The sequence below is a fragment of the Aplidium turbinatum genome, chromosome 12, assembly GCF_918807975.1.
Source record: "Aplidium turbinatum chromosome 12, kaAplTurb1.1, whole genome shotgun sequence".
Classification (NCBI taxonomy): domain Eukaryota; kingdom Metazoa; phylum Chordata; class Ascidiacea; order Aplousobranchia; family Polyclinidae; genus Aplidium; species Aplidium turbinatum.
The window spans coordinates 11,034,277-11,047,318 of record NC_137483.1 but is presented as its reverse complement, the minus strand read 5'-3'; the positions used below and the strand labels follow the sequence as shown (position 1 = coordinate 11,047,318).

Here is a 13,042-nt window from a genome sequence, read left to right as displayed (position 1 = left end):
AACGTGTTTTATTCAACTCCAAGAAAACACTTAATTTTTTTAATACTGCTGCTAAATATTTGTTGCAACGAAGACTTTAATAAGAAGTTGATTTAACGCAATCTTTTTATGACGTTTCAGGAAGAGAACCGCATGCTCCAGACGGAGTTGAACAGAGTTGAGGACCAACTTTCACAATCACGAGCTGATCGTGATGAGTTGGGCGTCAAGTACAATGCAGTGAGCGACCGGGTAAGTTCATGCAACTTCTATTTTGGTTCTAAAAACTAAAATCGTCTTCTGGTGTGAAAGTTTTTTTAGTAAATGCTTTCAAGTTTTAATTGTGCCTTTGCGCAACTGGGTCCTGTCTCTGATAAGTCTTGCTTGTCGTGCGTACATTGTAGATATGGTTCGAACTACAATGCTTGTAACGTGCAGTGAATTCTCAAAAGGAAAATAGTGGTGTCGCTGTTTTTATTTTGATTACAGGAGGTTATATTGTTAAGTTCACTCAATCAATACTTTGACTCCTTTTCATTCCCGAAACAGGCAACAATGTTTGCAATGAAATACTTGTTCTGATTAGCAGCCTTTGACTTGTTTACACTTTCAAAACAAATTTAATTCAAAATCATATCTCATATAACTTAGAACAGCGTTGAAAAAATGCTGCAATTGCTTTTGTTCATTGACCAATTGATTATTAGTTTTATGGCATACTTTAAAGTGCTCGTGTACACCAAGGAAGACAAAATCTAGCCCAGATCATGGGTTGCTTTTGTGGTGATTGCTCCATGTTTAAATGTTTTGAAGCCTACGGATTTCACAAAATCGACTCAAGCACTGGTCAATGCTGTTCCATTTTGTAGATTAACTTATCCTTGTACAAATCAACCTGTCCTAGATAAAAAAAATACTTGCAATCAATGAAACAATAAGTGTTCTATTGAATCTTTACATTCGATTTAGTATATAAAATATAAAATAATAAATGTCCTCCCTGTTAGCTCAGTGGATGGAATAATTCTCCGGCAACAACATTTCAACGACTGGAAACTTCACTCTGCCAATCTCGGTAACCGGCCTTCGTCAAAAGCCTCTCCAAGTATGCGAAAACTTCCAGAAATAACCTATCAATGTTTTGTCAGTCCAAGGATAAAGATTCAGAACCAATCAACCAACCATAAAACGTTCAACAGTGAGAACAACTCGGCTACTATTTTTATTGACATGGCTAGTTGTGATATGAAACCGCTAGGTGGAAATACAGAGTTATAACAAAAAGACGACCATTAAAATTTGTGAAGGAGGTGCAGGTGCTACTAAAGTGGTAAAGAGGCAATGTAACCCATTGTACTGTTGTGTTTAATTTGGCCTTTACACAAGGATCGTGCTCTTGATCGATATGATTAAATATTTAATCTACTTTACGATATATACTCCAGAACACGCTCTATGACGCTTTCATTGTGCCTTGACAAGCATAGTAGGCTTGCTGTTTTATTACAATTATTGATAAACAGTTTAACAATCTTGAAAAATATGACTTTGTGGCAATACTTACTACAAAGTCGGTTTTCTTGCTCTGGTCATGTAGCCCGAGACTCATTTGTGATTTAATGCTGTTTGAGTAAAAATTAAGTGAACTTCAGTGTACGCATCATTGTGCAAAATCGTTTCTTGTGTGATTTGTATCTTTGCCTACACTGTTGTACCAGGAGTATTTTCTGATGATGCAAGGAACACATTGGTTAGTGACAGTCTAGCAGAGTCAGTAGGCTATATTCCATTTGAGGGATTTGTTCGTACCGTAAGCTGAAGATATTCAAAGGTGACAGGTTTAGTGTTTGTGACAACAGAAACTTGACGTGTCAGTTGACGATGCTGTGTGTTATATCATAATTATGTGTACAACCAACTGCTCTAACGTCATGAAGAAGATTTTATTGTCCGCTTCTGTGCGTACATAAGACTATTTAGAGATAATTCTTAAAAATCTTAATATTATTGTCAAACAAGAATTTTTTGTTGCAATGTGAAAACCTTAAGTTGTATTTATGTTGGTATCAGACAGGAAGTAGCATAACTGAAAGATCTGGCTGAGTAGAACAATTCTGAATCTACACAACAACAATAGTAAATCTTGATTGTAAATCCAATGAATGGTGACCGCGTAACCGTAACCTGTTCAGTTTCATACGATTTCGTTTTGTATTATCAAAGTTTAACATTCCCTTGAAAAACGCCTGACTTTTTCTATCGATTCAACGAATAGAAATGTTTAATAAATGTAAAATTCCATAAGTTACTGGCAGGACATGCTCTTCAAATGTCCTTGTGTCGGCACTAGTATAGTGAAGAGGTCTTGCTCTTTGAGCCTTTCGCATAGCTTCAATTTTCTATTCCTAGCGTCAATACCGGTGTTCAATTACACTTGTTTAGTTTCACCATACACCTAACCATTTTTATTCCTTGATTTGATAATAATCATTATCCTACAATATTTCAATGTCCTTTTTAAGATTTTGGTCAGTTTTTGTTTTAGAATAGGAAATGACTTTTGTACGTACGCATTATGGTAATCGATTGCACTTTTTACGTGAAGAGTATATCTTTTGTTTTATGATGCCAACACTCGGGTTTACGTTGGCTGTTTAGCAATGTTTAATTACTCATCTTGTAAAATGTGATCGCTATTTTATTGGTAACCTTTGTGGATATTCCATATAGCAGTCGATACCTTGTTATTTCAAAATATCAGCTCACGGTAGTGGTTCGTTTCCTAATATGCATTTTGACGTTTGTTAAAGTGAAAGAAGTATGATTACTTTTGTTAACATGACGTGGCCAAAAGTGAAATTCTCTGCAAAGTTTAATTTGGGAAATTAAAATTATCTTTTGCATTTTTGGCCTTTCGTGGGTTAGTCCGAGCTGAATATTAAGAAAACAAAGCAGAATTTGATACAACAGTTGTTTTATTCCTAAACACACTCACGATTAAGTTTCTCAAATTCCAGAAGGTTAACAAACACGCGTTCTATTGAATGCTCCGCATATTGAATAACAACGCTAGACACCTACTGTATGTTCATTAACTGGTAGGGCTTCCATAAGATAATTTAGCGGTGGCGAAGAGAATTGGTTCAAGTTTTCAAGCTAGGCTAACTCAGCACAAGTTTTCAAAAATGCTAACTTTGTTGTTAAACGCTGCTGACTGGTAACATTGCAGTAGCTCAACAAACATTTTAGGTTAAAAAATGAGCATTTTTGTAGTGAATTTAGATTAGTGACTGTGATGTCGGCGTGGTGTTTAATTGTGGCTAACTCAGCAGGCCATTGAAGTCTATCTGAGAAGTTACAAAAACTATGAATTAAGATTTAAACCCAATTTGTATAACATATCAGGATCGTGTAGCATGGCCTACAGTTGACCCAAGAACACAATTTTGTAAGGATCTATCCCAGATCAGTCGTAAGGATCTACTCTCAAAGAGAAACAAAAATTGCCCACGGCTAAATAAGCTCTGGCATTTTTTGTTGCAACGAATTAGTTGTGAGCCTATTTAGTTTAAGTGATAGGTAAACACTTTTACGAAAACTTGAAAGCCAACCTAATGTTGGATGATAAAGTCGAGTAGCTGTACTTCAATAGCCTACTAGGCCATACTTCAAAACTACAGTATTTTAACAACGTGTGTGAATTCATTAACCTTTAGTGTTGTATTAAGATCACTAGCACGCTTACAGATAAACGCAAAGTAAAACATTTTTGATTTCGAACAGTGGATATCAAAAGGTGAACTATTTCCATGGAGTGGTGAAAATAACTTTGGTAGTAACGTGGCACTACAATCACGCAAAAACTAACATCCCTCCGCATAATAAAAAAGTCACTACAAAATAAATTTTCTCCCCATAATGAACATTGGCTGCTCGTAAGCCTCCTATATTGCGGCCTTTCTGTAATTGGGCCTCTTGTGATTATAATATAAAAAAACTCTTGTGATTATAGTAGGTCTATCCCAGACAGTCACTTTATCTAGCCCAGATTTGGTAAACATGTGGTTGTGGTCAGATCCGTACCCGATCTGGTAAAGGTGTGGACCAGATAAAGTGTCTGTCTGGGATGTTTGTTGCAGTGATATTTCTTCACTTACTGATACATATTAAAAAGTGTATCAATGCGAGGCACAATTGTTGACTTTTTCGAAGTGAAACATTGGCTGTTGTAGGTCTAACCCTTATGGTTTTCTTGGTTAGAGCTTTATGGCTTAAAGTATGTAAACCATTGATTTAAAAATTTTGAGTTATCGGTTATGCAAAACTTTACAGAACTGATAGCCAGAATTCAAAAACTGCAAATCCAGTAGTAAAATAAACGTTATATTTTTAAGGTTACTTCGATAAAACATTACAATACATTGCAGTGTGTAATGGGTATATTTGTGAATGCAACTCCTCTGTAAAATATGATTTATTTCATACGCCAAACTGGATTTTCGGTACTTAACACGTTGGATACCTATCAAAGGTTTAAGAATTTCATGGTGGCTATTTGCCTTTCTAAAATCTCTTTAAGCTTGCGTTCCGCCATTGTTGTTCCCAATTACCTGTAATTTCAATTTTATTGAGCACATATTACTTGGCATTCCAACGTACAAAAATGTTAGTTTTGCTCCTTAGCAAATTGAATAACATCGAAAACGTCATGACTGCATACTCAAACTCGCTTCTGCGTATGACGATTTCTTTTATTTAGAGATCAGTGCTGGTAACAATATTTGCCGAAACATTTAGGCTACATTATTTTTAATCTAACTTGTTTCCACGTAAATCTAATCGTGAGCTGCATTTTGATTTCTTTTTTTTGGATAAAACTTATTTTAGCATTTTACTTTAAGTGGTAAATAAGTTTGGGTTAGCGCAACGGCTGTTTGTACCACACCATGGCTGACGATTCTATAGAAGAAGAGCCTGTAGAGTCTGTTAGAACAAGAGTTAACAGAGTAAGTAATTTTAAACGACTAAGATGTTAGAGATACAAGTGACAATTAATGACCAGTACCCATGTAAAAAATGACCGATTTGCTGTCTGGGTAGACAATGAAAAAGATCTTATCACGAATATTGAAAACTTTAGTCATCATGCAGTGCAGTCCAGTTACACTGTAGTCTGCTCGTTTTTGCAGCTTGAGCAAGCCTTGCGGCTGGAAAAAGGAGAACGAGACAAGGGAGCCGCTGAAAACAAGTCCTTAGCTATGCAGGCAAGTTGTAGATGGACTTGTTTGCTTTAGTATCATTGGAACTCTTGAGCTTGGTTTGAACAACCCATTGTGAACACACAATAGTTTGAATGAAAAATGCATGTGTAGTGCATGATGTATTTGACATCTCAAATTTTGACGAAAAAATGTGCTGGTATTTGAATATGCAATACACGTGTAACAACAGTCACTCTCAAAAAATATGTAAATTCTTAAAAAAGTTTTTCATGCATATATTTCCATCACTAATTGTTGATTTATGTTTTGCACTATACGAATAGTTTGTCTGTTATGCTGTATGCGGCGCCTCTTTACAGTATGTGAAAAAGATAGAATATAGCAGACCACTTTCTACACTATATCTTCTCTCAACTATTGGATTAAAGATGATTTTAGCAGTTAGGGGTGTTCAAATGTTATATGACACCATTTTCTTCTTTTTTCCTAACCCCCCAACCTATGCAGCACAATCTGATAGATCTGACGCCCCAAGGGAGTCATATGACATTTGAACAAATCCTTGGATGATTCTAGAACCGTTTGTCTTCCGTGTAGCCCACGAGTGGAATCCACTGTGCGCAATGCATGCTTTCAGCCGTAGTAAAATCAATCACAACTGCAAACGTACAGAATAGTGTCGGTGGGTTACCCAGACAAACTATGGTGAACCGTAACCCACAAATGGTCGCCTGTGCTTGAATTGTACCCTCACGTTATGAGTATAGAATCGTTACGAGCTGGTCTAAACATCAGATTATCTTAGATATCTTGCATTTGAAGATGCTTATTACTTATCCATATTGGATGATAGTTAGTGTTTGTATTGCGTGGTGCATACCCATTTGTATTGTATAGACCAGGGATCGGCAACCACTGGTCCACAGCCCGGTGCCGGTCCGTGAGCAATTTCTTATCGGGCCGCGCAAAACCAAAGCCAAATTGATCCAAAAGAGGTTTTTGCTCAACCGGGCAACTGCAAATATATCAATTTTATTTTCAATAATCAGTAAGCCAAAGTTTTGCTGCCCACAATACTCAAACCAATAAAAGACAAGAATTTCATAATGTGTCCTTTAAAAACAGAAAAGCAAGATAAAATTACAAAGTAGGTTGGACATAACCAACACACTGTACAGTATGTGTTATTGACTGACATAATCCCAGGGTGGGAGCATCTCATTGCTGCAACACAAGCCCAGGGCTTTTATGGAAGCAGCATTATGATGACTGAATGAGTTGAATGAACCTGGGATAGTAAATGATATACCCTCGGCACCAGAAGCTTACACGACGAAAATGAAGAGTTGTAGCCTAATATATTGGCAATGGGCATGTGCATCAAACATATGTATTTTCTTGAAGCCCGGTTCGCAAAACAAAGTCTGTCTTAAACCGGTCTGTAGTGTGCAAAAGGTAGCCGACTCCTGGTATAGACTACGTATGCACAAATGCAAGGAAATGTTGTAGCCATGCATGTAACTTTTAGGAGGCTCTAAATTATATCACGCCTTTGAGCGGTAGTTTGTTAGAACCGTTGCATGGGTGTAATAGAGTGATGGTAAACGTCATCATAATGATTTCATATGTTGGGTTAAAAGTTTTAAGTAAAGTAAGGGTTTAAAGTAAAGTAAGTAAAGTTGGGTTTCAAGTAAAGTCTGAAAAAGCCATCATATGGTGTATGAACATTGAACACCCTTTAACGGCTTGTTAGGACCTTTGTGTTGTTACATAATCGTTGGATACTAAGTAGTTGTAGTCATGTTCTGATAAAGAAATGATGAAAACAAAGATTGTCTTGATCCAATGTGTTTTTGTGTTGATGAAAATAGGTAATGGCAATGTTGTGTCACACACATTGTTCTCAAATGGTAGGCCTACATCTACTTCTTGTACGGACCATACAAACAATACAATTTACGCAAGCAATAAGGCCAGTTTAGATTGCTGCAACGTTTGCAGACGTTGAACCAATGAAAAGAAGACTGTTTATGCCCAGCACATATCACTTATTTGACATACGTTATTGCCTATTTGCTATATCTTATTGAAAGTATTTTTGTAGCATAAAACACTACACGTTTATCAAACCATTATCTTATCACCGACTGATTGTGTTTGAATACAATATTTATTGTACTGTTTCTTATAACATGAAATCAGAAAAATATATATATTACAGAACTCTGTTCTTCGCCAAAAACTGGAGGAAGAACAGGCTTCGTACAAGCGAAAGCTCCAAGCATATCAAGAGGGCCAACAACGTCAAGCCCAGCTCGTCCAAAAACTTCAAAGCAAGGTATGTAGCTGAGTGGTTTTCAATTTTTTTTAATATCTGGGCACTTTGATGATGAAACTGAATTTCTAGTCATTTGTAATGTCCTGGCTCAGATTTTGTTTTCTCGTAGTCTTTGAGGAGGTATCCCATTATGAAGGTCTTAAAGTTACTGCAGTTAAGTCTTGTCAAGAAGACAAAACATAGAAAATGTTCATTACAAGTTTATGCTTCATTGACATGCTGTGCACAATCAAACAGTCTGAGACAGCAAACTCGCAAGGTGAAGTGTTCAAGATCCAGTGAAGAAGTTGTGGGCTTCTGTTGATTTTAGCTAAGTATAGGTCTCATCCAGGTCTCGATCAGCCCCAATTGTTCTTTTCAGCTAAAACAAACTAGATTGAGCAATGCTGGGATCTTCCCTGCAGGTTGAAATGTCATGTAGGCCTACCGGTAGATGAAAAAAAAAACAGTGCCTAAGATATGTGTATTTCAGCAGTTATTTACCGCAGCAGCTATTTGTGCGATTTTATTATGAGTTGCATCACAGCAGTAACAAATTGTTACTGATTTGGCAATGTATTGTCAGTATACTTTGCAATTTTAACTGGAACTTAAACTCGCCATTTGTTGGTTTGGCAGTCGGCTATAGAAGCGTTGTATTTCATCATAGGGTTTTGTTACCTTTGTGGTAAATGTGGCACTTTGAAAATGCGGTAACCAGCGGCAACCGAAAAGCTATTGTTCGTTGGCTTCAGTCGGCGTGAGTGAAACAATAATTTGTTGGTTAGAGCTCTTTGTTTGATTCTTTAAACTCATCATAGGGCATTGTGCTTAAAACTGATACTTTCAACCTGGAGAAGGGCGGTAGGGCCATCTTTAGATTGAATTAACACTAAACAGAGATGATCCGTAAGGCTTTGAAGGTTCATATAATATATTGAACATATGCCAAATTTCAATTTATTATGTCATCATATGGACATGATATACTCTTACGAATCCCATTGTATGCCTTGATAATTTTACTGTCTTTGTTTAGACATAGTACAAACAGGTATCAAATCTACAAAACAAACACGTCCTTGAGACAGCCACAGCTTAACACATGTTGTTCATGTGCCTTTTTTATAGCTCATTTTAAAAAATACACTTGCAAAAATTCTCTCTTCATCATTATTTTCAGAAATATAATTTTACGATTATTAGTTGGGAGTAAAAATGTCTTGAAAGTGATGTTTTAGCAGTGTGAAAAGGCTTTTGTAGGTGGTAAAAGCTTCTATTGCTAGTGTTATATACCATTGTTTTCTTTTGTTATTCTGCGTGAATTTACAATGATATCTCGTATCTACATTATCGGTAGAAGACGCCGGTATAAGAAAACAATAATTTCACCAAGTTTAGTTTTCTCAGTACGAGTAGATCACAGGGTTAGCCGTTTCTCGTGTTAAGTTTTTAAAGCTTTTTAAAATGACTATTAAATTCCTTACCGAACTTTATGCTGTATCTCTTTTAAGCCTATTACCAATTCTCAATTCCATTTTGAAGTGTTTTGGAAAGAAAAGTTATTTTTCAATAACTATTTTGTTGCTAGATACAGCTTCAGGTGGAATCAAGACAAAAACTTAAGAAGAGTGTCAGATCAAAGTCATTTTCTTTTTGTTATCACAGGCAGGATTACACTAGGAAAAACTTATGGTTGTGGCTTATTTCCACGACAGTACAGATGGAAGAAGTTCCAGTCAGATACAAACTTATTGGTATTAATGTATAGCGGAGTTAATTCTCGTTCTCAGATCAGAATTTTAAATCTTTTATAATTGCACCCTGAAAGATATGCTATATATTTATGCTATCAGCCGCAATTCCTAGCAAAAATCTAGCAGTTTCTTTGTTTGCATCAAATTGCAACTACAAAAAGATGAGGCAGATTAGTGAGAACACCTGGAACAGTTGTTGATTTTATGTTCATTTCTGTGGGTTAGACTGGAGGAACACTCCATAGCTTTTATTCCATAACGTATTATTCCGTAGGGTTTAAACTAAGATACGACAACCAAGACTGTCAGATTTTGTCAAGAATTAAATTGTATTTTGGAGGGCATAGTTTGAGTGTGTGATGGAACAAGTCGCGGTTGAAAATGGTAATCTCAAACAGCAGGTGCGTATATTCAGCTGGTGTGAACAAAGCATGAGTTTTCGTTAATTTCATGCTACCAAGAATTGAGTGAAAGCAAAAGACAACTGACTTTGGGACTTGACAAATCTGCGCTTCTTTGTTCGTTTGTGAAGTTTTAACTGCTTTAAATCGGCTGAAATCTTCAACAAGGCTTATGTAATTCAGGTTCTCCAATACAAGAAGAAATGCAGTGAGCTCGAGCAAGAACTGGATGTACTGAGATCGGAATCGGATAGATCGAAAATGGCAGTAAGTTAACCGTAACTAGAGCACAATTTAGGAAACAATACGTGTTAAATGTGAAAAAAGCATAAAGTTTAAATTGTATCTGTAGTTTAGTACACTGTAATAACCCGTGTATCTTTCTATTAAACGAGTGTTTTTAAACCAATTCAGATAAGCAGATTTTTCCACTTGTTTTTGAAATATTTTTTTACTTAAACAGTGTAATAAGTAGTGTGAAATTACGCAAACTAGATTCTGAAGATGTCGCGACAAGGTCGTGACATGAAACGTAAATAAAAACATATACAACGTTGTAAAATAAATGCTATTAACACTACAAAAAGTGCTCAATGCCAAGCGAAAAGACATTTGAATTAGTTCTCTCTGATGATCCTATTAAGGGAAACAGGCTGTTAAGGTTTTTAGTGAAGTAGTAACTAATTTTGATGTACAACGTTGTATGTATAATGTATATGCAAAGTCGTGTAAGAATTGTAATCAGCTTCATCGTAACATGAAGGTTTAATAAAATGAGAATAGCAAATAATACAGTTGATTTTTATCTATGGAACCGTTAGTTATTTACATATGACTGAAGTGAAACTGAAACACAAAATATCAGTCTGTCAAAGAGCAGAAAGTTAAAGGCCATAAAAACTTTTATGTGTAACCTATGCCTTTCAATCAAGACTTTCCAAATCCCTATTACGGTATCAAGTGAACAAATGTCACGTCAACACATGCATGAAATGAAGTTGCTTTGTAGACAAAAAAATCTATTTTGGGTAATTTACACCTCACGTTTAACCTACGACATCAAAGAAATGCAATAATTTAGATTGTATTTCTAAAACAGAATTTGTTATGTTCAGTTGTCCGAAACTACTGACTCACTCCAGAATCGGCTTGATTCGACTGAGGCACGACTCCGGAGAACTGAAGAAGCTCATACTGGTGACTTGGAAGATGCTCTCATGAAGCTAGAGGAAGAGAAACAAAGGTATGTCAAAAACATTTCTGCTACCAACAGTAGCATTGACTGAGGGGTACAGGGGGTACTTTTGACCCAGAGTGATTTTAGGTGCCCGTAGCCTTTCTAAGGGCAAGGAAACTTTAAGAAACTGTCTCATATTTTTGAATAGGTTTATAGTGCGCTTTTCTGAAAAGTTAGAAGTGTCATGATTTGAGGCTCCAGGATCTTACTGATACCGGGCCTAAATCATCCTCTCAACGGCCCTGGTTACAATCAGGAATGTCATTATTTTTCATTGCAACATATACGATTGTATTCATATCATTTCTGATGTGCGCAATGCAGATGTCCATTGTTGATTATACGACTGTTATCTTGTGTATCTCCAAGAAATAACACTTCGCTAAGGTGTTGAAGCAGAGGCATTTCAAAGTTCCGTTTCGCTGACTAGAAAACCCCTTACTGTTGTTTTCGTTTAGATACCTTTGTAAATCTTTTTTTTTGTTCATTTTTCCCAAATTAACTTTGTTTTGAAGAACTCAATGTATAGAAATACAGTGCGTTTGAGGTGATGAACGCAATTGCTGTTATAGCGATAACTGTGAGGTTCCCACATAGTAATTGCAAGTTATGTTACAATCGGATGTTACAAAAGGAAGTCACAATGCTGATGATACTCTTGTCAAACATAAAAACAGAAAGTAAACTATTTTTCAAACTACAAATTTTATGAATCGGCAACAGCTCAGGAAAATTTGTGTCGTCTGTATGGCAAGAAAGCGACATTGCCATGATGAACATTACTTTTTCACGATCCAGGTCTATACAAAGGCGTAATGAAATGTTTTGTTGCGCAGCTTTGTTTCGCTCTAAACCACCTGGCTCTTAAATGAGTAGGTCTACTTTTCATTTTTATTAGTTGTTACTATAGCTGTGTTTGAAGGAGGTTCACAGCTCACAAAAATATTTTCAAACCATGATGCTCTCCATCGCTTTGTCTTCCAATCTGCTAAGATGCCTCAAAAATAAATCAAAGAAATCGATAAGGAACTATATGCTACGTGGCTGAGTATGTTATTTTAATAAATCGTACAAAACAGCCTCAGCCAATAGGAAGGCAAGCTGCGGCGTCGGGTGTATTGTTACCGGGTTCTTTCATAGAAAATCTGGCGTGGGTTTGCTCTTTCTGTTCGGAAATATGCCAAGCGTTCATTGTTGATTTATGTTGCTCTAAAGTCAATATTTAAGTCTAACCGTTATTTTCTTGAAAGTGAAAGGTTAGTTTTAAATGCTCGACACTGACAATTTTTAACAAGTTATGTTTGCCTTCCAACGTACGCAAATACAATTTTCATAACCGAAATTTTTATCGGGTGTTAAATGTCCTTCCATAAATTAACTGAGTGAATATCACTAATGACTTAATGATGCACAAAGCTTTTATTTCCTGTGTTGACTGAACGCTACAAAACATTAACTGGATTAGAAATTCTGTTTAACATTTATGGACATTGGACAACAAGGATGCTATCTCATGCGAGATTCTAAATCAATATCACAATGTAGGAAATCATGATCAATCTAATTGAAAGGGCGCCGGTTCGACACCGCTCAAGAGCATGCGGCTGTGTCTTTGGCAGGACACTTGAAGGTGGACACGAAGATTGGCTTCCTTGCCTTCCCGTCCACTTAATCTAAATCTTCAACCACCGGGTGTATGCCTGGATACGACAAACAAAAAATGATCAATAAAACTTGGTTTTTTAAAATATTCCATTTTTGATCATATCTAGATGTGAAAGTCTTGCTGAGGTCAATTCCATGCTTCGCGAACAACTCGTATCCGCTAACGATTCAAACGCTGCTCTCGCCGATGATCTTCGTAAAGTCACCGAAGATTGGGACAATCTCAAGGACGAATTGAAGACCAAAGAACGTGAATGGCGTGATGAGCAAGAGGTGAAGTGAAAACGGTGTAAATGCGTTGCGTAATTTTATATAAATGTGACGTGACAACATATAGATATCGTTTAATCATACAAACACAGACATGCGAAAGAAATTTGATTTCAATAAACTCGCAACGTTATCAGGTCATGATAATATGATTCAACACAAAACCTGTATCCAGATTAGCTCGTATTTTACTC

General features: G+C 36.3%; 1 protein-coding gene across 4 annotated transcripts in view; it reads left to right on the top strand.

The window, feature by feature from the left end:
- LOC145780775 (uncharacterized) overlaps positions 1–13,042 on the top strand; it is a 42,987-nt gene that overhangs the window by 6,193 nt on the left and 23,752 nt on the right. The window contains exons 3-8 of one of the 4 annotated variants that reach the window (XM_082592406.1): positions 121–231; positions 5,169–5,243; positions 7,423–7,539; positions 9,860–9,943; positions 10,792–10,919; positions 12,686–12,851. In XM_082592406.1, the coding sequence (XP_082448532.1) occupies positions 121–231; positions 5,169–5,243; positions 7,423–7,539; positions 9,860–9,943; positions 10,792–10,919; positions 12,686–12,851 (681 nt within the window). Of the gene's footprint in view, positions 1–120; positions 232–4,864; positions 4,986–5,168; positions 5,244–7,422; positions 7,540–9,547; positions 9,677–9,859; positions 9,944–10,791; positions 10,920–12,685; positions 12,852–13,042 lie in introns of those variants that run through there. The other 3 variants (XM_082592408.1, XM_082592407.1, XM_082592409.1) reach the window with 3 other exon arrangements.